At 37.8% G+C, this 24898-nt stretch overlaps 3 protein-coding genes across 8 annotated transcripts in view; 1 reads left to right on the top strand and 2 right to left on the bottom strand.

Annotated features, from left to right (window-relative positions):
* The window catches only part of sez6l (seizure related 6 homolog (mouse)-like), a 49019-nt gene extending 42131 nt beyond the window's left edge, over window positions 1-6888 (bottom strand). The window contains exon 1 of one of the 2 annotated variants that reach the window (XM_082157964.1): window positions 6580-6888. In XM_082157964.1, the coding sequence (XP_082014090.1) occupies window positions 6580-6661 (82 nt within the window). In that variant the 5' untranslated portion in view covers window positions 6662-6888. The remainder of the gene's footprint in view (window positions 1-6579) is intronic. The other variant, XM_082157963.1, reaches the window with a different exon arrangement.
* A 6056-nt stretch (window positions 6889-12944) lies between these two features.
* On the top strand, window positions 12945-15293 carry npm2b (nucleophosmin/nucleoplasmin, 2b). Its single transcript, XM_082158564.1, has 9 exons — window positions 12945-13058; window positions 13143-13225; window positions 13312-13431; window positions 14287-14380; window positions 14470-14579; window positions 14658-14686; window positions 14761-14794; window positions 14870-14915; window positions 14990-15293. Exons 1-8 carry the CDS (start codon window positions 13022-13024, stop codon window positions 14909-14911), a joined length of 549 nt encoding a protein of 182 aa, XP_082014690.1. The 5' UTR covers window positions 12945-13021; the 3' UTR covers window positions 14912-14915; window positions 14990-15293.
* A 671-nt stretch (window positions 15294-15964) lies between these two features.
* Window positions 15965-24898, bottom strand: part of myo18b (myosin XVIIIB) — a 60578-nt gene continuing 51644 nt past the window's right edge. For 4 of the 5 annotated variants that reach the window (XM_082157921.1, XM_082157920.1, XM_082157923.1 and 1 more), the window contains 4 exons: window positions 22566-22607; window positions 19259-19429; window positions 16789-17717; window positions 15965-16255 (listed from right to left, as the gene is read on the bottom strand). In XM_082157921.1, coding sequence (XP_082014047.1) covers window positions 16802-17717; window positions 19259-19429; window positions 22566-22607 — 1129 coding nt within the window. In that variant the 3' untranslated portion in view covers window positions 15965-16255; window positions 16789-16801. The remainder of the gene's footprint in view (window positions 16256-16788; window positions 17718-19258; window positions 19430-22565; window positions 22608-24898) is intronic. The other variant, XM_082157922.1, reaches the window with a different exon arrangement.

Raw genomic sequence — 24898 nt, 5'->3', positions numbered from 1 at the left:
CAATAGATTTGTTCAAAACACTGATTCATCTAGTAATGAGACAAGTGAAGTATTTATGAGTGAGTCATTGAATCATTCATTCAATAGATTTGTTCAAAAACACTGATTCATCTAGTAATGAGACCAGTGAAGTATTTATGAGTGAGTCATTGAATCATTCATTCAATAGATTCGTTCAAAAACACTGATTCATCTAGTAATGAGACAAGTGAAGTATTTATGAGTGAGTCATTGAATCATTCATTCAATAGATTTGTTCAAAAACACTGATTCATCTAGTAATGAGACAAGTGAAGTATTTATGAGTGAGTCATTGAATCATTCATTCAATAGATTCGTTCAAAAACACTGATTCATCTAGTAATGAGACAAGTGAAGTATTTATGAGTGAGTCATTGAATCATTCATTCAATAGATTCGTTCAAAAACACTGATTCATCTAGTAATGAAACAAGTCATGAGTCATTGATTCATTCATTCAAGCCATTTAAAAAAAATAAAAAATTAACTCAAATGAATAAAATATTTCTAAATAGACTGCAGCAATTAAGTTTGGTCAGAACTTATGTTATTTTATTTAGTTGTCTGTTCAGAAGCGTGGGAGGATCTTGATCTCTATTTGAAACAAAAAACTTGTGATTCTCAATTTATCCACATTTTTACAAAAAGTGACTGTTAAAAACATATTTGTCATTGAATCATTCATTCAATAGATTTGTTCAAAAACACTGATTCATTTAGTAATCAAACAAGTGAAGGCTTTGAGTGAGTCATTGAATCATTCATTCAAACCAAAAATGTATTTAGTTGTCTGTTCAGAATCGTGGGAGAATCTTGATCTCTATTTGAAACAAAAAAAAAAATCATATTTTTACTTGTATATATGAGGTAGATTTCTAATAGGCTGTAATTCAATAAGTAAAATGTAAAACATGCTACAACTGGCCTCCAGTCTCCCCTATAGGGGTAATTATGTCACTTTGGATTAAAAAAAAATCTCCTAAAACGACTACTAACAAATCCACATCTCTTCTACCTTTGCTCTTTCTCTTCAAAGCAGAAAATCTTGTTTGTTTAGTGATGTAGGACACCACTGCTCAGAGAAAACTCGAGAAAGTCTCACCAACTCCCAGTGACTAAGAGCATCCTCATATGTGAACAATGTGGAGCTGCTGAGTTGGACTCCAGGCGCTGAAGAGAAGCTGTCAGTCGCCTTGCTGTCAGCAAACCTCCAGGGCATCAGATTCAAACCTCTCGTTCGGAGGAAACTACAGCGGAAAGCACTTTCCAAGATCCACTGTACACACACAGGCCGGTACAGAGCTACAGGATAGTCAAGTCAAGTCAAGTTTATTTGTATAGCGCTTTTCACAATACAGATTGCATCAAAGCAGCTTCACAGTATTAAATTAAAATAATATAACAAAGTTTGTTTCAAGAGGAATTTATTGATTGATAAAATAAAATTAAATATCCCCAAAATATCCCCAACTGAGCAAGCCAAAGGCAACAGTGGCAAGGAACCGAAAAACTCCATCAAGTGACCTAATGGTGTCCTAAAACTCCATCAGGTGACCTAATGGTGTCCTAAAACTCCATCAGGTGCCTTAATGGAGAAAAAAAAAACCTTGGGAGCATATAGCATATATTACGCAAGCTGCCCTGTCAGAGCTTATAAAATGCCAGTGATCTTGCATAAAACACCGTATCCTGATGTAGACACAAATCTTAAGAGCTTATTGCTATTTTTAACGCACCACATGCTTAACTGAAATAATACCATAATGTCAGCCAACAAATTAAGCTTGAGATATTAACTTACCGTACTGAACATGCCAGCGTTCAACGGATCTAAATCAGTATTTGTTTAAATATCAGATTAGGATAAGACAATATCAGCAAAACAAACACCTGAAAATGGATTCAGAACCAGACAGAAGCCCAAAATATCCTGAGTCAACAAACCCACACAGGTACAATCAAATGAGTCATTCTATGATACCGGTGCTTTTTGTATTTCAAAAGGGGAATAAAAAAAAAATATATATATATATATATATATATAATTTTTTTCTTAAAAAAAAAAAAAAATATATGTTTAAAAAAAAAAAAAAAAAAATATATATATATATATATATATATGTAAAATTACGGTTAAAAAGTATAATATTTTAAGTAAATATTTCTAAGTATAATATTTTAAGTAAATATTTATAAGTAAAAAATAATAATAATAAAAAAAAAGATATCTATATATTATTTTGTATTTCGTTTTTTAACAATATATATGTTTAATATATATTTTTTTTTTACTTATAAATATTTACTTAAAATATTATACTTTTTACCCATAATTTTATACATTAAAAAAATTACCTAATTTATTTAATATTTAATTATTATTTAAATATATTTATATTACATATTGAATAAATTACAAATATTTTATAATATAAAACAATTTGTAAATATTTATATTAAAAAAATTGTACCAGACAAAATGAAGTTTTAATGAACTGTTTTGTGCCATCTTGAGGCAAATCAAATTATTAATGTAAAATATGAATACAAATTTCCCTACCAGTATTATACACCACTGGCTATTTCTACAAATACTCACTTTTCATGGTAATGAGACAATGACAAACAGAAAAAAACAAACAATATAAAATGATAAAAGAAAAAGTCTACAATTAACCATAAAAGTCATATAGGCCTGGTTTCACAAACAGGGCTTAGATTAAGCCAGGGTTAGACCTTAATTAGGACATTTAAGTAGCTTTTATAAGCGTGCCTTAGAAAAAAAACCCATTACTGATGTGCATCTTGAGACAAAACAATGGCACTGACTTATTTTAAGATATATCAGTGTAAGTTGCTTTCAGTTAAAACAGCTCAAACATGCATTTTAGTCTGAGTCTAGCTTAAACCGTGGGATTATTTCCATGTCAATGAATAAAAAGGCACCTGTTTTTCCACACCATAAATACCCAGCACAGGACACTGCCACAGACAAACACACACATTTTTAGCCTTTAGTCCTCTGGGTGCACATCTCACACGCTTTTTTTAGTCCCTATCAGACATTTCCTGCAGGACATTCTTCCCCTTTCTATTCTGATTTGGCTTTGTGTATCAGAAACTAGGGAGAGCTGCGGAGAAAGACGGGAAGTGATGTGATGGGAAGAGAAGGACAAATTCCAGATGAGTGAGTTTCAGAAGGTGCAGAACAGACAGTCTGTCACCTAGAGAGTTCTGGCCCTGTGAAAATAACACTGACAGCACCGCCAGTACAGTCGATCTGACTTTTGGGAGAACTACTGTGAATTTGCTTAAAACTTTGCAGGCGATAATAGTTCTGTGGTTGTTCACAAATCGGCAAGCAGTGCAGTTAAAGGAATAATTCACTCAACAATGAGTACTATAACTCATTTGCACCCCTAAGTCATTTCTTGTGTGGATGCAGAACATATGGACTATTATGTTGCTTGCTTTGGAAGCATCAAAGCTCCCTGTCCATTGTGCATGGAAGAGAGTGACCAGAACGAATTAAAGAGCACCATAGACAATGATGGAGAGCAAAGAGGGACATGAGTGAATTATTTCTTGATTCATTTGAGGTATGATTCATTGGTAAAGAATACTCTTTATATTTCATGTGTTTCGTATATGGAAGAGCTCTGAGTATTATATCACCAGCAGTAAATAAAGACACATAGAGTGTAACTAAGATCTCTTCAATAGTGCAGTCAGTGTGCCAAAACAATGAGAACTCTATTATTATGGGACCTGATCCAAAGTGAACACGAGGGATATGATAACTTTTGTAATCTAACCCCTCTAGTTAAAGGAATGTGCTGGGTTCAGTACAAATTTAAGTTCTATAATGAGTAATTAACACAGATGCTGACGATTTCTAGACAATAATTTTGAATGCTCTTTTTGAACTCAATTTGAAATGGCCAACTTTACTACTGTAAGTGCAACAGAAGCCAATTAAACAACTGTATACACTTGCAAAACACATGCTAGCGTTGCCATTTTATTTCTTTATGCATCGTCTGAACAGACAGAATACTGGATGGAAACTAAATGACATATTTAAAAGTTTTTTCCTATGGAAAAAAAAAAATTCATGCCTTAAAATAGCTTGAATGTAACTACACCCTTGCTTCATGTAGTATATGCAGCTCCATAAATATGCAAATTAGCCCCGCCTCCACTCACTCTCACCAGCTCGGACTACCTGAACCACTTAGTCGGTTAACCTTAGTAAACGCTGCACAATGTCAAGTGGAAACACTGGTTTAATTCAGCCATATATGTTTGAACCAGAACTAATTCAGAAGAAGTGGAAGAGTGAATTACACAGGCTTGTATACAAGTCAGAATGGTAATGCATTTTATGTATCATTCTTTAAAACGTCGGACACATAATGGTAATTAATATAATTAGCCTTTTGCTTGACTACTTTATCAAACAGCTAATAATGTGCTGCTAATGCAACACCAACCACGTTCGCCATCTCAGAGTCAGACAGCTGCCTTCTAAAAATCAGCATCCTTAGAAACGCTTTGAACAACTTAGAATGTCAGTGTATATTTCATCATTACATCGTGATATACATCATATACATAATTCACCCGCTATATTGCTAAATGTACCCGATTTTTCATATCAACAGGAAAATATAACCTGGCTTCTCTTGAGACTCCCCTGCTTCACAGCGGTTAATGATATGCTAAAGCCTGCCCGCGCGTTGACATGATTGGTTACAAGGCAGTTTGTGACATAAGAAACACAAGCAATTTCAAACTGCTTCTTTTTTCACTTTTCTTCATTGGTTTGTCTTAAAGCATATTAAAAACACTACATAGATAAACAACATTAAAAACTTGAGTTTCACCACAGGGGTCTTTAAGTCATAAAAATTTAATAAAAATCGAATATTACAAAATATGACACTCGTTTTTCTCAAGTAACACTGTATCCAAAAGATACAGCTTCAGAAGAAGGCTGGGTCTGATTTCTTTAGCCAGCATTGAGCTCATTTTCGTTCTCATTCAGATCGTTAAACATTGCGTTACACGAACTGGAACGCTAAACGCACTTGCGCGAGAGGATGTCTCTGCTTTGCTGCTATTGGCTGATCACGCTGTCAACGGAATAAAGCCCGCCTAGAATAATAAAATAGACAAAACTAAACTGGGAAGTGTCACATCACTTGCATAGGCCTACTGTTGTCCTTCCTTGTTGTTGTTTTTTTATTCTATTGTTCTCCTCATTTGTGAGTCGCTTTGTATAAAAGCGTCTGCTAAATAATTAAATGTAAAATGAACTTGAAATGACTTGGGCTATAAAAAAATAAAGCTGAACCTCAGTGTCTGCTACAGTAACACACGTTCGAGCGAGGATAGACTTGATTGTAATACATATTGTTATATATTTATAGCCTAGTATCTATATCTCTGGCTTAATATGGATTTCTTGTTTGTTAGTGGAAAGAGAAATGCAGTTCCTTCAACCTGAAAACAAAGGAAACGTCAAATGGTGCTGGAACATGAATTTACATTGGACAAAAATAATCCAAACACAGAGTGGGGTCTTTTTCTTCTATGAAAAATAAACATTTTTTTATTTTTTTTATTTTTTTACGAGAGGACAGAACTGTGTTATGGAGCCACATGCACTCGCGCATGTCCCGATTAAAGATGAGTTGCCCACGCGCTTGGAACTGAGCTAAATTTACACAGCAAGTGATTAAAGAGCTGCTCGGGGAAGCAAAAACGCGGGTGGATGAAGAACCAACACAGTCATTTGACTTCTTGTTCACGCATCTGCATGAATAATGCAACAGCATTGCATTTATTACACCAGGTCAGGGAGGGTGAGTGCTCCTGTTTTGGGGAGGTGACACTTACTGAAATCAAACTGCTCGTGTCTGATGCGAGCACACATGGTTTACAAAGGAATCATTTATTTCAAGCGCAATCTTGCACACACAAACTCATGATATCTTGTAAATGAAGCATGCTTATGAATGGACAAGCAAACGCACACAATAGCCAACAACAAACAAATGCGTTTTCATTTCATTGCAGTTAAAGCGCAAGGGTCCTTCAGACAATCTTGAGTGTGATTTACAATGTTAAGCGCGATGTTTGTGCATTACATCTATACATGTGATACATTATAAACGACATTCATTTGGAATCCCGCAGCGTTTCTTTGTCCACGCGCGTTATTATGCACCAGATCCACACATACGCGTGTTTCTTCAATGTTTCTGCCCCACTTTTGTCTTGAAAACAATTCTGGCAGCGCATGCACGATCCAAACTGATCAAACCCGGCATGTTTGTCTCAAATACGATCTTGTCCGCAAGCCCCACACGTCGCATCAGGGTGACTAAACTTGTGCTGCAACGAGTCTTTTATTAAACAGGCTGTGCGTAATTGAAATAAAAGTGCGGTGGACGTGGTGTTAAAGTTTCCAGGGGGGCTTTATGGTAAACAGCAGTGGCAGTCCATCAAAGACACAAGGGCATCTGAATCAATCAGAGCAGTAATGAACATTACCTTGGGTTGTGATCTCTCCCCATAGGATTCCCATCCAAACCATCAAGCCAAGCAGCAGAGCATCACTTTGAACTCCCAGCATGTTAAGACACAGTCCAAAGGGGGTCCAGTCCAGAATAATCACAGATGGGGTTTAGGTCCACAGCAGAGCTGCTTAGTGTCAGAGACGTGAAGTTGAACTCACAGGCGGCGTGTCTGCATGAGCTCCCGTGTGTTCACAGCTCTGTGATGTCGGTTTGGTCTCTGTCTCCAGCTCTCTTCATCTCTCCTCTGCTGAACTCCGCAGTGTGTCTTCTCCTTCACTCACCCCTCCTCTCTCTCTCTCTCTCCCTCTCTCTCTCTCTCTCTCTCTCTGCCTTCTGGTTTGTGTGTGTGTAAAAGTTGCTGATGCTGTGAGGGGGAAATGCTTCTACAGTTTCCAGTTCAGGGAAGTAATGAATGCTGATAGATAGATAGATAGATAGATAGATAGATAGATAGATAGATTTTTTGTAGTGTATTTTTGTAGTGTAATATTAATTAAATATGTAGAGTGTATATATGTGGATGTTAACTGTGACTGGATGATTGACAGGCTGGTTTACGGTGACAGAATGTATATATGCAAATGTTATGATGTGGTAGTATGTCAATGGTTAATTTCACATAGCCAGACCTTCAGACTAACGGCAGAAGGTCTGGACTCATAGCAGCTTTCATTGGCCAAGGACCGCCCAGAGGACGTCTAACTGATATGTAAAGCAACCAATCACAGTTTGTTTTGTCCCGCGTCATGTTTAGGGGCGTGAAAATGTAACATCGATGTCCCTACAATAACAGACCGGTGTGTAAAACTCTTGGACGTGTTTCAAAGAGTCTATGCCGCATACTTCACATACTTCCCAGCGTTTAGTTGATCCTGACAAGCGCTCATTGTCACAGTTGTAAACACGATGCCGTTCTCTTTCCATGAGGGGGTTTGGCATCACGGCATCTTTGTTTCCAGGCGAACTGTAAAAGAACGCAGCACACACGTCTCCTGGACATCCTGTAGAATTCAACCAATCAGATGACGACTTTGAAAATCCAGAAGTGTTTCCAATTCAGTGTGCCATATGCATCAGACATTCGGCCAGCGTGACGTTTGAGGCTGAGACTAGTCAACGTGTGGCACGGTGTGGCACGGTGGCTCGCTGTCGCCTCACAGCAAGAAGGACCCGGGGTTGAGCCCCGGCTGAGCCAGGAGTCCCTTCTGTGTGGAGTTTGCTTCTTCTCCCCGTGTCAGCGTGGGTTTCCTCCTGGCGCTCCGGTTTCCCTCACACAGTCCAAAGACAAGCAGGTTAGATGGATTGGAAATGCCAAATTGGCCGTAGGTGTGAATGCATGTGTGTGTGAGTCCCAAGCCATGGGGAGGGTTGGGAAAGACCTGGCAACCTACCCCAGAAAAAAACATTGCCAAAAAAATCCATGGACAGTCTCTCGTGTATGGAGAGAGATGGCCATAGAATCACCAAAAGTAGCATATGACTAAAATGATAATATAGATAGTATGTCATTTGTGTACTCTTCTGCAACAAACTCAAAAGTATACTTTTTCTTCTCAAAAGAGTACATACTTTTAGGGCATATAGTATAAGGGTTGTAGCACACTTCTGAGAGTGGGGTGACAACTAACCCGAGTCTCCATTTTACCATAAAGGCAATCTAAAACTCCCAGCAGAGAGGTTGGGCTCTACTTGCATTAACAAATGTTTTCCCAAATCAATCCATGGCGAAGCCCATATGATATCATGGATGACTTCATCGGTCAAGGGAATTCATAGTCCATTAACTGCGTTGGCATTAATCCCACATCTCTCATCTCTGGTTAAAAGGCTCCTGGCCTGCACTAAGAAATGAGATAGAGATAGCCACGATCGGCACAGACTCTGTTTCAAACGGATATGCTCGGCTATTTGAGAAGAGCTGGACAAAAAACCACATAGAGACCTCCGGCCCGCATTGAGATATGCGATGATTTGATGTGCTTGAATCCAGCGGCCTGAGAAGAAAGTCATTTCTCTGAGAGCGTCATTTTCAAATGCTTGTTAGCTGGATCAAGCTGCTTTGTGATAATCTCTGTTAATTACTTCTGAGTAAATGTTCCAGAAGAGAAGAAGAACACATTCATCTGGAGAAATTCCCTTAAAGGGACAGTTCACTCAAAAATTTCAATTCTGTTATCATTTAGGCCGTGTGCCCATCAAAGTGTTTTTTTCTTTCAGAGGCTAGCATATTTTCCCAATTGTTTTCAATGAGAGCGCCGTGTTTTTTAAACGCCAGCAGCGTGGCAAGGCATCGAGCGTCTATTTCAGCTTTCTCTGCATTTTTTACCTGTCGCAGAGAGTTGTTCTAGAAGAATGTTCTACTTTGGCTCATCACTGTCACTTTTTACCTAGCCGTCCAATCACAGTGGAGGAGGGGCGGGACAAATACCACACCGACCAACCGTCACATTCTCCTTGCACAACAATAACAAACGACAACAACAAGCACATCTCTTCATCCAAAACTAGTGCCAGAGCAAGTACGTTACACTGTGCTGACATTTTTATATTCAGAAACTATTTGCGAAATCAGATACTAACAGTTCTGTGAATATTCCATATCATAGCACATATAGCGTCTCAACTGGAAAACGCGTTTTCAGAAGAGCCCTGGGGTTTTCTGCTGGCTAGTCACCGTCAGACATGTATAACTTTCTGATGTGGAACAAAAAAAAATATATATTTTGAAAAATTATATTATATTTTGAAAAATGCCTTTTTTTTTGGTCCGTACAATTAAAGTCAATGGGGTCCAATATTGTTTGAAAAAAAAAGATGAAAAAAAAAAAGGCATGAGCAGTTTGGATGTCTAAACCTTTTCATCTACGATGGACTGACTGGTTCTAAGGCTTTTAAGATCACAGGTGGCTCAGTGTTGGCAATGCCACTCTCCCTCACAGACTAATGATGCATGACACATGGCATCAGTATGGCTCATTGCCCAGCACTGAAACCGCTGTGTTTGCCATAGTTTAAAGTCAGCTGCTGAATATAATGATGCTGTTGCGTTTCCCTTAAAAAAACAAAACAAAAAAACTTGTTTTTAGCAATGCAACTTACACAGTTGCTGGATTTTGTGCCAGAACTTAATGCATCAAAATAATTAGCATATATATATTTTTTCTATTTTTTTCTTTCTAAAGACAGCTAAACCGACAACATTTACATTGCATTAATGCATCTGACACTCATCCAAAGCGATGTACACTGCATACGAAATATACATTTTAATCACTTCATGCATTCCCTGGCAACCAGTCTCATGACCTTGGTGTTGCTATCGCCATCCTCTTCTTTCTGAGCTACAGAGATGAAGAAAATCCAAGAAACGACAGTTTCTCATAGTGACTGACACTCTATTGACACACTACAGAGGGGTCCGACCCCTTCCGTGCCTCGAGAAAATCTTAATTAGATCCAAGGAGGTCTAAGGATTATCTGTTATTTTCCACACTGTCTCCATCTATCAGCCGGTTGCTGTGATCCCACACTGAAATGCCACCAGACGAGCACATCCACAATATGCTTAGTTTACTTTGGAAGTGCTGAAACAGGTATTCTGCAGCTAATGCGGTGTGGAAAGGTCCTCTGGGATGGGGAACTCATTTTGTTTTTGTTTTCAGCACCTTTGGAGCATTTCCCAGGAACAATTATAGTTAACATGAAATGGCTTTTGCAACCATTTTACTGCTGTAAGGTGATGCGTTTTCAAGTGAAATAAGAAGAAAAATGATTTTCATGATTGGGTCATGAAAAGTAGGTGAAATATACCAGAGTTGCCTCTTCATATCTACCATGATTTGCCTTCCCAGATGCATTTTCCCTGTCTGGATGAGGGGTTTCCAAACTGCCAAGGGGCCTCAAGTGAGGAGAAAATACTGTAAAGAATTTAAATTTAAAAATAAAAACAAAATAATAAAAATATAATTTATTCTATTAAACATTCACTCATAGGTTTATGTTTCTCTTCAGGTTCATACATCTAATCGTACAATGTTAGATAAATGTATTGTGGGTAGAAAAACTAGTAGTCAAATTAATATAAAAAACGATTTTCCAGATACCGGTAATATTGTACATATAAGTTTTCTCATATGATTTTCTCATCTCACTTGCACAAAAACAGATTCAGTATTCCTTAAAATGAATAAAAACTGTGAAATGCAATACTCAGAACATTACGCAAACCTTTGATTATTAAGTATGTTAAATAACACAAATATGCTTTATGTATTTAACCTCACTTTATTAACCAATGTCTTTGCTGCTGACCTTCGATGATCCAATTCAACTACTAATACGAAAAAATGACTTTACATAAAGATCACATTGTTTCATTTTTGTTTTGTTTTTATTGCTGAAGTAAGAGTGTTGAGCTTTCCTCTCCTGCGTCCTATAGTGTATGGATAACGTAAATTTCTAGGCCAACTAGAAAGTTAGCTTTACACATGTTCCCTCTACAAAATCCCAATAATATTTTTCCATAGGCTTTTGGATTATGGCAAAAATAAGCTCTGTGATCAACAAATGTTTATAATTCATAAATTTTTTGTCCATCGAGATCATTTTCACAAATTAACACAACTTTTATGAATTTTGAAGCCTACATACAAAAAGCTAAAGGTAGGCTATTAACAAACAACGCAAGTAACGCAAAAGTAAGTTTTAGGAAGTAACGCAATATTGTAACGCATTACTTTTAAAAGTAACTTTCCCCAACACTGTATATATATGAGGATCTTCACATTTGTGTGGTCCACGACATCAAAAAGTTTGAAAACCCCTGGCCTAGATCAGATGACAACAGTTAAAAAAGGAAAATCGCTTGAGAGGCGGAGCAAGTATAAGAAAACAATCATTTTTAAAATCTTTATAATAACATTTAACGCTAAATCATCTTAATAAGACCTCAAATGTGTATTAAGAAAGTAAAGAGGGTCAATTTTAATTTCATGTTGACTTTAAAGCACACTTGTCACGTTTCAGAACAGGCATTTGGCACCGTGCGCCACGTGTGTCATTCATTGCGTTAGACAGCCCACAATTGCTCTTAGTCACCATTAATAATAGCCAACAAATGCTCACTGGGTTCATTTGTGCTTTTTAACTTAGACTGTGTGTGTGAGTGTTTCACAGAGGAGAACGGGGCCCACACACACCAAGGATTCACTTGAGCCCTCCCACGCGCTCTCTAAACCATCCTATACGCCGTCAGGAGCGGAGATTGTGTGAGTGGAGCTCCCATGTGGCTTCACATTTCATTTACAAGGCACTTGCCTCTATTTTTCCGCATGTCATTCGGTCTCTTCGGGCGAGCACAGGTGCGCAGACACAGAAAATTATGAAGTTATATTAAAAATACGGCTCATAAAACTGCCTAATGTCAATATATAATATTTGTATATATAATATTGATTTACCCATCACCCTCACACACCTCGTAATATCACAGTCTCTTTGTCCTCATGCTGTCTTCGGCCCCTCCTCTACTTTCTTTTCATCCGGCAGCGCGTGGTCTTTGATGGCGGTGAGGGGCTGGCGGTGGAACCCAGGGGAGCGGCGGTCAAACTCACAGCCCATGTTTCTCCGTTCAGTAATCCACAGGCTGAGCGATCCGGGAACATGGGGTCTGTTAATAATAGATCACACAAGTCTAGAATGAGAGCCACATATGAAACTGAGGGGGATCTGAGATACATGAATAGCCATGGCAAATATAAGTTAAACGAACTGAAATACACATTTGGCTCATATTTTGATAAAAACACAAGTCATTATATATATATATATCGCTATATAAGTTGTCAGTAGAATCCTGCTATTTATTTGACACTGACTTGAAAATGTACTTTTGGATATATAGTCACCATGAAATCGAAAATGACAATTATTTTAGTATTTTTATTAAATATTACAGTGTTAGAAATGATTTATCAGTGCACACTATTTTTGTTTTTCAATTAATGTACCCTCTGTTTCTTAAAAAAAAAAATCCTATAATGTGGCTTTTGGTTTCACATTAGGTTTATAATACTAATATACTAAACCACTGCTATTGAAAATAAACATTTGTGGATAGACATATGCTTATGATATAAAAGACAACATATTTAGAATGCATAATTATGAGTCAGCTTAACTCTATTCGATTAAAACATGATCATAAAGAAGTGATTTTTCAGCAGGTCGTCTCATAATTAACCTGCAGTGATCCAGAATTAATTACTGTCACCTGATGAGCAATTAACTTCCTCTTTAAACGTTCACTGGGCGCAAACGCACTCTTTCTCTTCTTATTCTGGTGAGCATATAAGACGCATTAAATCACTTTACATTAAACTAATACACATTTATTGCGTTTTAGCTTTTGTATCAAAATGAGCAAAACAGAGAAACCTTTATCCACGCTTTGGGGTAAGATTTTACGCTTTATTCTTGAAGTAAACATCAAACTTACTAACATTGGATGGTTAATTGATCCACGACACGTTGTTTTAGGTTGTGAACTCAATGACTCTAATAAAGAAGAGTCCTTCAAGACGGATGATACGAACCATCAACACCAGCTGGCACTGAGAACGGTTGGTTCAGTTATTATCGAAGTAGCCTAAACTTGACGTTTTATTTGTAATGGTTGCCATTAACTCGTTAATATTTACTTTGAAAGATGTGTCTGGGTCACACCGCCAAAGATGAGTTTAATATTGTCGAGTTGATCACTGGTGAGGGCAACAATACCGCGAAGGCTGTTCCCATCGCAACACTACACGCTAAATCCATGCCTACGGTAAGATATTACTTTATTTGCATATAATATTAATAAAATTAAGTGTATAAAGCATCATTGTAGTTCATTAAACATTAACCCTGTACTGTCCCACTGTCATTCCAGTGCACAAAGCTCGCTCGCTAAAAAAAATATACCCATAATGCCACTAGCATTTTCTCTCGTGTGGTTTGTGTGTGTGTGTGTGTGCGCCTTGACCCCAATTTATTGTTTTAATATAAAGTATTCAAACAATATTGTTTACCACTATTTTATGGAGTCTTATAGGGATAGTTCCACAAAAATTAAAATTCTGTTAATTACTCACCCTCATGTCATCCTAAAGCCTTACTTACTTTCATCTTCGGAACACAAATTAAGTGTTTTTTTAATGAAATCTGAGAACTTTCTGTCCCTCCATTGATGGCTACGCAACTACAACTTTGACGCTTCAAAAAGTTCATAAAGAGCTCATAAAACAAATACATATGAATTGAGGGGTTTAGTCCGATTTTTCTGAAGAGACTTGATCGCTTTATGATGAACAGATTAAATGTAGGCTTTTATTCACAAACATTCAACTTGCACATCAGTTGTGGTAAACGTAAGCTCAAGCATGTTCACTTGATGTGCGAGAACAATGTGGTTCATTCTTGTTACACGGCACGTTTGAGCTTCCGCAAGAACCAATGAGGTTTGTTCACGCGCGTCAAGCAGTTCGGTTGAGCTTATGCTCTCTGATCAATGTTTATATGTGAAAAGCTAAATTAAATCTGTTCACCCTTTAAAGCTTATTCTGAACACGTGTACGTACAGTACCCCTAACATTTTACTTCCACAAGTCCGTGTTCCTCATGAGATTTCACTCTCCATCAGGTCAACCTGTCTGGCTTGGATCTTCATCCACCTGTGACCTTTCGCCTGAAGCATGGCTCTGGGCCGGTGTATGTCGGAGCAGAACATGTGGCCCGTGAGTGGCCAGTTCAACTCTTTTAACTGCTACTTTCTTTAGTTAAGCTACAATTTTAAGTAATTGAGTCCTGTCAAAATCTCTTCCAGTGGAGGAGTATTCTGATGAAGAGCTGGATGAAGAGATGGAGGAGGAAGAAGAGGAGGAAGATATTGAAGAATCACCGGTTAAGAAAGTCTCAAAAAATGGTGCTGGCAAAGTAAGGCCTCGTCTCATAGGTCCCAAATCATTGAAATTAAATTGAGCCAATTTTCACTGCTCCCTTTTATTTTTAAAGAGAAAGAAGCCAGAAAAGGGAGAAGATGGGTAAGTTCAATCTGACTTTGAGTTTTAATTTTTTTTTCTGCAAAGCAAACTAATCAAATGTTTCCTAAATGCAGGGAAGCCTCAGATGGTGAAAATCCACCTAAAAAGGTGCCTTTTTTTCTAATGGTTTTTTTCTTTTTTTCCAAAGTGCAAGTGTATAACATTTGTTTTTGCTTCCTTCAGGGTAAAGGAAGGGGGCGGAAGGCACAAGCTGCGAAGGTGTGACAAGGCAAGGACCTGCAGATGACCGCACTGGTTTGATCATGTAGTGACTCAGGCATTGATCGTGTTCTCTTATTGCAGATGTGGATGGGAAGTGCTGCTTTCCCAGAAGGCCGCTGCTGGACATCTGAGTTGGGGAGCTCAAATTTCTCACCATGGTCCCAATGTAGCTATGCTTCATATAATAAAACTGTTGGAGGGAGTGCAAACTTGTCTCATTTCATCCATGCAAAAAGTATGACTGGGTTGATGAAAATCTGTCTGCAACTGTTAATGCAACAAAGGTTGTGTTTTTGTTTTTTTGAGAAAATCTGGGCTAGAATAACACATTTACAATAGAAGCAAATCGGGTCAGTCTATAAACATTAAAATACTCACTTCAATAGTACAGCCCCAAAACATGCAGATGCATGTTAAACGTTTTAGCATGAAAATTGCTGTAACCATTCCACAACCTTAAAACCAAATTACTTGCTACAAAAACTCTTTGTGTTGTATGCTATGACTATTGTTGGCTCTGAGATGAATTGCTTGTTCCTCCTTCAAAGGAACTTTCTCTGGATAAAAGCATCTGCTAAATGTAAAAGAAATCTAATTTCACAACTTCATTGCCATGACAAGTGACAATACAGTTCAAATACAAAAGTTTTTTTTTTAAAATAAGGATCCCATTTCTGCTTTTAAAACCTCCCAAATTGGCCATATTTACTTGTTAGTGCCTAACTGTAACCTCAATTGATTTTAAACGTGTCAATTATTTGTGGTAATTAACATACCACAAATGCAGTGATTTAGCTTTACTAAAACCTAAACCTGGAATATTCCATTAACTAGCCTGGATGCATTTTTCTCCATCCAAGCAACTTGGATTACTATAGAGCACAGGTGTGTTTATTGGCTTCAAAAACCACCTCTGGTGTCCAAACTATATTTTCTTTCCCTCCTCAATTATTTTGGACATCCTCTGCTTTGTAAAATTGCTCAATTTCAGCTGTTTTCCTCTGTGAATGTGATGTTGCTCCTCTCCTTTGAAAGGTCAGAAGCGAATACCAATGATTCTGCTTGACGTTTTTATTTACATCTGTTGGAGTTCAACAAATTTGCACTGACTGCTGAGAGGGAAAGAGAGCGCTCACTGGTCAAGATTCATTTACCTGACCTGAAGCCCCCACGGGTATCAGCATAGCTCAAATAAAGGGCATGTTTACAGTGAGAATTTTAGGAATTAAATATGTTCGCTTTAACATCTTTATTTGTGTACAAACAGTGCTCAAAATAAATCTTCAGTGTATTTGTGCTTCCAGTTAAATGCATTCTGGACAGGGGCGACTCTCCAAACAATCTATCCTGTTGAGAGAGAAAAAAAATGGTGACTAAATGATTCACCTCCTTTCACAATTAAATATACTTATTTTTCCACTGTCATTTAAAAGGGTCATACAATCCTTTTATAATGCCAAAAAACGTTTTTCATGACCATTTTCCACTCGTTATGACCCTAAAACAATTTTTTTTTTGCAGCTGTGCCTTAAAGATTTCCATGTAAACATCAACTTTGCATATGAAATTAGCAATAGCTTGCATTACATTGTGATAGGATCACAAAACAATCCAGGCCGAACAATCCATGCTTCTGCTTCTTGCAATAAAGAAAAGACTGTAGACACTGCAGGTAATATCCTCTAAGTATTCCTCTAGACTTGTTAACCGACAGAAAAAATTGTCGACATGCAACATGAACACAAATCCAAGGTTTCTAACAATACTGACAATAGTTTTGAGTTCTTAAAGTTAAAGTCTCAAAATATCAAGGGAAATTAGGTTCCTCATCATATGACCCCCTTAAATGTAAAGCAGGCCAGTGCAGTTTTAAGCTTAACCTTGTTGAGTCTTCTAGTCGACTTCTGCTTTTTTGAGGTACTTCTTCATCACGGAGTTGACATCCTCACTTCCCTCGGCTTCCAGCCTCTGTCCTTGAGGCCCACGGCGCTTCTGAGATCCACCAGAACTTGAAGAGTCTGAGTCTGACTCCCTACGTGACACTCTGGACGGCGGCAACTCCCCAAAGTGCACGCTGAGGGCTCGTCTCTGGCCCGTTCTGGAGCCGCTAGAAGCCAGACTGCTGGTGGACTGCGCTCGTCGGATTGCTGGGAGAATGTCTGAGCTGGTGTCCCCCGCATCGACTCCGGCATTCTCCTGATTTCCAATGAGTCTGCGATTCTGGAACACAAGGGGTTCTGCTCCAAATTGCGACTCTCCGGTTTCGGCCACCAGGCCACCAAGTAGACGATGGCGGATTGGTTGATAGGAGCCAAGAGGAGACATGGCTTTCGAGCTCGGCTCCTCTTCCCCTTCCTCAGGGATGGCGAGGTTGGACAGGTGGCGGCGGGAACTTGAGGTGGAGGTCACGGAGGCGAGGGAGTCACAGGAGCTGAAGCGGTTCATCTTTCCTGTGGTGGTTGTGGTGGTGGAGGACGTTGGGCTCGCCTCGGATAGGGAGCGGAGGCTGAAGGCACGGGGCAGGTGGGGACTGGGAGGTTTCAGTATGCCGGGTCGAGGCAGGTCCTCCAGACCTTCCTCTGCTTCTAGGGACAGTGCTGAGGCCCTGCGGCGTAGGGTGGAGGCCCCTGTTGTCTGATAGATGGGAAGGGACACTGTGCTACCCTCGCCTGCCTCAGAGCCTCTTTCCCACCCAGCGCGCTTCTTCCTCAGACCCTCCAGAAGCTCAGATAGGGCCGTGGACGACGACGCTCTGCCAAGACCTCCAGAACTTTCTTTGACATCTTCGTCTATGTCTTGTGTGCAAGATCTATCATAGGAAATAAAAGACAATAACAATGCATATATAACTAAGGATAAGTCTTTTGTCATTGTTTACTCACCCTCATGTGTAAATGAGGGTAATTAATGTGTAAGGGTTTACACATTTGGTTTTCTTGCTTCCATGGAACACAAAAGGAGATGTTTTGTAGTATCTGAAAAGACATGACTAATTGACATTTATGTCAATCTTTACATAGTCATAGGCAACACGCCGTTCGTTAAATGTCTGATGTAACGGGTCTGTAACGGTCTGCCAGGAAACAAGGCCTTGTTCACGAAGACTATCAGAATGAGCAACTAAACAATAGATTTCAAAGTTTTTTAAGCTGAAATCCAGCATTTAGTTGCTCATGTGTTTTTAATGCAGACTTCTGCACCTTTATTTGCTTTAACTTTATGCCGATCTTGAATGAACGACGTATGGATGTCTTAAAAAGGTGGTTGTTAACAAATTGCTAAATGGAACTACAGGTTAAGCACATTAAACCTCATCATGGTGAACAGGTAAACTCATCTACTCACTAATCCGCTTTCATAGCCTCGTGTTTATAAGCATGCTCTTGCAAGCTTTTCTAAAGCCGCATTTCCACCAAAATTACCTGGAATAATTTGTCCCAGGAACTTTTTTCCCCCAGAACTGTTTATGTCTGCGTTTCCATCGCGGTCTAAAGTACCCTGGAGATTAGGCAAATTAGTCCGGTGATAGGACTGCGGGCGACTTTCCAGTTCCCGCTGGATTTTGTACTTGACATATAAGCTTGATAAAGCCTGAACCTCGTGGTTGGTCCATCGGTCATATTTTTTTTTAACTCCACTGTTGATTAGAATAGCAAACGACTCTTACTGCACGCACCTTTTAAACAAACTTTTAAAAATGGTGGTTGAAATAAATGCTGCGTGGAATCAACCAATCAAAATTCTGCGTGAACTCAACCAATCAGCATGTTCAGCGCCCATGTCCCACCCCCCGAAAGTTTCCTGAACTTTGAAAAAGTAACTACCTCACGAGCAGGGACTTTCTGAGGGGGAAGTTTTTACCCGGAACTTCATGAAGACCCTGGTTCCTGCGGTCGTAACACACAGTACCACCCCAAAGTCCCTAGTTCCTGGGAAAAGTTCCTGCGGTGGAAACGTGGCTATAGTCTACATTTAGCTTTTTACTTCTGCCGATTGTATTTAGGCTTCAGAATTCATTGTGATAATTTGTGAAGAATTTTATGATGAACAAAAACGTCTCAGAATCATAAACTTTCTTGGAGATTATTTTCTGCTATAATCCAAAGGCCAATGGAAAAATAATCCTATTGGGCTTTTGTCAAGAGTTGACTTTCATTTTACAGAAATAATGACTGCATTTTTCCTTTTGTGTTTCATACTGAATTGGAGGCATGCGATATCACCAATTTGCTCCTACTGTGTCTTCTAAAAAATGACAACTTACCCAATCTGGCCTGATCGTGTTACCTTACACTGATTGTGCTTTGATGGACTGATGGAAGTGCTGATTGGCTTTTGTTGCTATGTTACCTGAAACTGTAGGTGCTCATGGTGTCGGTGACAGACTGACGGCCAGAACTGCTTCCTGCGTAAGGAGAAGTTCCACCTCCTCGGCCTCCTCGCGGCACACCCGCCCAATGACGGATCCCTTCACCAACGTCTTCGGTGCCCACACTGGATCCGACACTGGACATGGTGTCGCTGAAATTCAAACCCCACGTCACTCAATTTTCCAGTGTAAAAATGATAAAATGCCTTTCATTGGAAAGATCAACGGTTATGCAACATGCTCTCACAGCGCAAGCGATCAAATCAATATTAGCCTGTATCAATGCATACAGAATATATGATATAATATGATCTTGCACATGGCTTGAGATGAGATCTCTCATGATGGGTGCTGTAACGCCACACATGGGGGTGATATTAGCTCTGATATCCTCATTGCTACCCAAGCAGGCCATGTGTGTTCAGTGAACTGTGAGTTCATTAGTCTTGAGAGCGCTGTCATCATCAGGGCTCGTAGGGGCACAACGCACTGATCCACAGCCTGTTTACAGACTTACTAAAGCTGTTTGCCTGAGAACCCAAAACATAAGCTTTGATCCAAGAGCTAGTGAACTGCCTTGCTGCTTATTGCCTAGACAGGCAGCTACCTTCTAATGGAGCATCCTACACTAAAAAGAGGGTTTTCATAGAGATGCAATAGAAGAACCATATTGGGTTCACCAAAGAACCTTTCTGTGAACAATTATTAAAAGACCCATTTTTTTCTAAATGTGAAGAATATTTTAATAATCTGAAAAAACTTTTTTTTTCATTCTAAAGAACCGTTTGTGCAATTGAAAGGATCAATGGATGTTAAAGGTTTTTCATGGAACCATCAATGCCATTAAAGACAATTATTTTTACATTTTGAATTTGAAGATCAAGCTAAATTGCACTTGATTTGTCTTCCGTGAAACATGTAAGCATCTTCTGTTGCTTCCGAAGTGGAGTACTAAATAAAAACAAATGTACATTTTTTTTTGTGGAAATCTTCTTCCTGTTCAAAAGTGCATCTTAATGCATCGTGTTTCCTTCTGGAGCATCAATGAATGTTTGAACCTTTTTTAATAGTTGTGTTTGAGTCCCTCAATTTTCCTCAGTGTGAAAAGATGGAAAGATGGTTCAAATATGCTGGAAAACTGAAGAATTTGCAGGACCTGAAGGATAAACTGAACTTTGAGCAGTTTAACTGCTCAGGACAAACAAGGGAATCAAGAACAACCATTGTGGATCATCCAGGTAACGACACACAGTATTAAGAATCAAGGGGCAACTTTTGAATGGGGTCATTTTTATAAATTCAGCAATATATATATATATATATATTTTTTTTTGTCTTGTGGACTATGTAAACATCTTTTATGGAAAATATCTTATTCAATAAGATATATATATAAAAAATTGCATGCATTTTGTATGATCCCTCTTATTTTGTAAAAAATTATTCACAGATTCTGCAAGGGGCACAACTTTTGAGCACAACTTTAAGAGTGTAGACATGAATCCTCATAAGTGATTAGTTGGAAGTGGAAACATGCTTCTCCCCGACACATGACAGGTGAATACAGGATTTTAAATTTTTTTTTTTACTGTATTAATACATAACTGTCACCTATTAGAAGGAAACGTTAATTTAAAAAAAATAAGAATAATTTGCTTTAGTTAAAAAAAAAAGGGTTTCTGATCATGGAAGGGATAAATAATGGACAACGTCTCTGTTTTTAGCTGTGCTTTTCAGTACTGAATAAAAAAAAAAATTATAATTCTGCTCAACTTGTTTGTTGCAATGCATTGTGGGATTGATTCATCTATGGATGGATACATGTGATACCGCCTTAGAACTTGCTCAAAACAAGTCATCTATCTTTTAGAAACCCTTTCGTGTTGTTTACACTCCTATAATTCCTTAAAATGGCGGCCACTACATTTTGGAACAGAGGTATTGCGTCAAACTTATTCTAGCTTCCAGAAGCTTTTATTCAAAACATGCACGAGAAAGGTGACAAAAACGCTGTTAATTTGCTTGCATATGCCGTGGTTTCTCTCCTACCCTGCTATTGTAATCGGTCTCACTCACCACATTCGTATAGAGATTTAAGAGCCAAAGCGCTGAGCAACCGTAACACAGTTCATTTTCCCCCTTTTCGCTCGCACAGACAATTGAAAGAGAAGAGACGCGGGGGGTCTCGGCTAACGCACATGCATTATTCAGGAGACAAAGCATATCACAGCTGGTGAACTTTTAAAAGGACTCTAGCACAGAGGAAAGCTTCTTGCATTTAACAAAGCAAAGTGAAGTGGCAGTGTGGGTACGTGGCGGTTTGCGTTCAACGAGTAGGTGTCTGTTCACATCCGCTCAACAGAGACTTTATGTCGTGTGAAAGGAAACTGTGACCTTACACAAGTCCACACACACTTACAGTACTGAGCAACAGGCTAAGCAAGCCACATTAAAAGCCAAACGCAGCACTGGCCCATCCATCAATTTTTGCTTGTCAGTTTATGATGGGGAATTTTTAGACCAACGAGAGAAGGATGGTTATGTGTTAGACTCCGCCAAAACCATTAAGCCACGGTTCACAAAGTGCATTTATATGCAAAAAAGAAATCGTACCGCATAAAGCAGCACATTTCATATTGCAGCAAACGTTAATGTGTTATGCAACTAGCCGGAAAATATAGGGAATATATTTGCAATAATTTTTCTGGCAAAATAAAATTTAGCAACATCCTTGATGACTTTAATGCACTTTTTATTAGGCTTTTATTTATTAGAAACACTTTTTATTGTTTCTTTCAGACTGTGTCATTAAACTAGTCCCACAAGCGATTTGTGAGTATGTGAATGCTGAGACTAATATTTTAAGAGCATCTCAGATTTAAACACTGTCTGTATTTGCTACTTTTAAGTTTGTTTAATTTTATTAAATTAAAATGTATATTGTAACAAAATAAAATGACAAAAATTACTATTTGAAAAATATAAAATGCAAGTATAAAAATATATTTATTAAAGATTTTGCATTTTTTTAATGTTAAAATATTAATGACTAAAAATCACTAAAACTGCATATCTTTAAAAGTAAAAAAAATCAAGAAATTTCAATAAAAATCTATAAATTCAAAGGAAATCACATTTTTTCCCCTATATCGTCCAGTTCAGTACAAAACCATTAGCCTAGTTTGAAACCCACATTCATCCGATTTCTCATTCCCAAATGCATAACACAGAAAATGAACATGGATGCACGATAGAGAGCAACAACAGGATGGGGAACGGAGTGCTTACAGATCTTTCCTTCTAGAGAAGGACTCCACGGCCGTCTGCACACTGTGTGAAGAGGGAGACGCGTGTCAGAGACACACAGGAGAGGCATGGAAAGCTCAACTGGTTGGAGGTACGAGCAAAGCAAGCATATCGATTTTTTTAGGGAGGGAAGTCTGACGGAGAAGATCAAAGTCTGTGAACTCTGATACATCGGACTGCATTTTGCTATGGGTGTCGAGGGAGGAAGGCGTTATTGAAGCGTTTGTAGTAGCTAAGTTTAGCCTTGATTTTGGGGCGTGAGGAAAATCTCTTCACATTTCAACATTTCAGCTCAACTGAAAAAGAATGAAAGCAATTAAAAGGAACAGCAAGAAGTAAAACTTTAAATCCAAAGGGAGAAAAAACTATATATACACACACATACATACACATATATATATACACACACATATACTGTATATGCTAAATATATACCGTTTGTATATACACTGTGTGTGTGTGTGTGTATATATATAATTATTATATACAGTACAGGCCAAAAGTTTGGAAACATTACTATTTTTAATGTTTTTGAAAGAAGTTTCTTCTGCTCATCAAGCCTGCATTTATTTGATCAAAAATACAGATTTTTTTTTTTAATATTGTGATATATTATTACAATTTAAAATAATTGGTTTTCAATTTATTATATTTTAAATTATCATTTACTTCTATGATGCAAAGCTGAATTTTCAGGATCATTACTCCAGTCTATCACATGATCCTTTAGAAATCATTCTAATATGATGATTCATTATCAAAGTTGGAAACAGTTCTGCTGCTTAATATTTTTTCATAACCTGTGATACTTTTTTAGGATACTTAAAAATCTTTTGTAACAATATTCACTACTGGTCAGTAATTTGGAGTCAGTAATTTTTTTTCTTCTTTTTTTTGTGAAATAAATCAATACTTTTATTCAGCAAGGATGTGTTAAATTGATAAAAAATGATAGTAAAGAAGATTTATATTATTAGAAAAAATTTTTTTATGTTGAATAAATGCAGTTCTTTTTAACCTTTTATTCATCAAATATATTAGGCAGCAGAACTGTGTCCAACACTCATAATAAATCAGAATATTAGAATGATTTCTAAAGGATCATGTGATAGACTGGAGTATTGATGCTGAAAATTCAGCTTTGCATCATAGAAGTAAATGATCATTTAAAGTATAATAAATTGAAAACCAATTATTTTAAATTGTAATAATATATCACAATATTAAATTTTTTTCTGTATTTTTGATCAAATAAATGCAGGCTTGATGAGCAGAAGAAACTTCTTTCAAAAACATAAAAAAATAGTAATGTTTCCAAACTTTTGGCCTGTACTGTATATATATATATATATATATATATATATATAGATAGATAGATAGATAGACAGATAGATAGATAGATAGATAGATAGATACATATATACACACACAAACAACAGTGTATATACAAACAGTGTACATACATACTGTAATATAAAGTTGGGTTTGCTGAAAAATAAATTTAAGTTATAAATATATAACTTTTTTATTGTAAATATATAGGAATATATATAAATTACAAATAAAATAAAATAAAATAAAATAGTCCCAAACTCTTCTGTTGGGCAACAATAGCACAGAAAGCATGAAGGAAATTGTACACCATCCAGGCAACTTTAGCATACTATTTTCAACACACTATGATTTGGATCACACCAATCACAATCTTGAATACTATATAGTATGTATAGTATGCAAACTGGGTTTCAGACAGTGGCTACATTTACATGGACACCTTTTGTTTCAATCAGTGAATGATGAATCAGAATGCAGTGTTCGCATGAACGCTAAATAAAGTGATCGGGTTGGTGTGCGTGTTTATGTGTCACAAGCTTCAAGTTTTTCTCTGTTTTCTCCAACATTGCTTCTTTATCTATTTCCGGCCCTAATTATAAGATGACAAGCACATGAAATGTTGTGCCATCCTCCTTACATTAATCAAGCGGTAAAAACACCCATTCCTGCACCCAAAAACAAGGCGTCTGTGGACTGAGGGTCCGAAACAAGGACTGGTGGGACGTCATACGTCATTACTGTATCTCCACATCATTGCACATGCGCAGTACTTTCCAGTTTCGGTTTTCAATTCGATCAATGTCCTCTCGATCAGATTAGAAAAGGTTTAAACCACCCCTTACAATACGAATGAAATTTTAACTGGATTTGGCCAATTTATTCCGATTGACGTGGCAACATGTGACTTTTGTGTGTGACCGACTGTGCTACTAGTCCGATTACAATCCATGTAAACGCAGACAGTGTCCCCTTGCTATGCC

This window comes from Leuciscus leuciscus (genome assembly GCF_965113295.1).
Source record: "Leuciscus leuciscus genome assembly, chromosome: 24".
NCBI lineage: Eukaryota > Metazoa > Chordata > Actinopteri > Cypriniformes > Leuciscidae > Leuciscus > Leuciscus leuciscus.
This window is presented reverse-complemented; position numbering and strand designations above follow the sequence as displayed.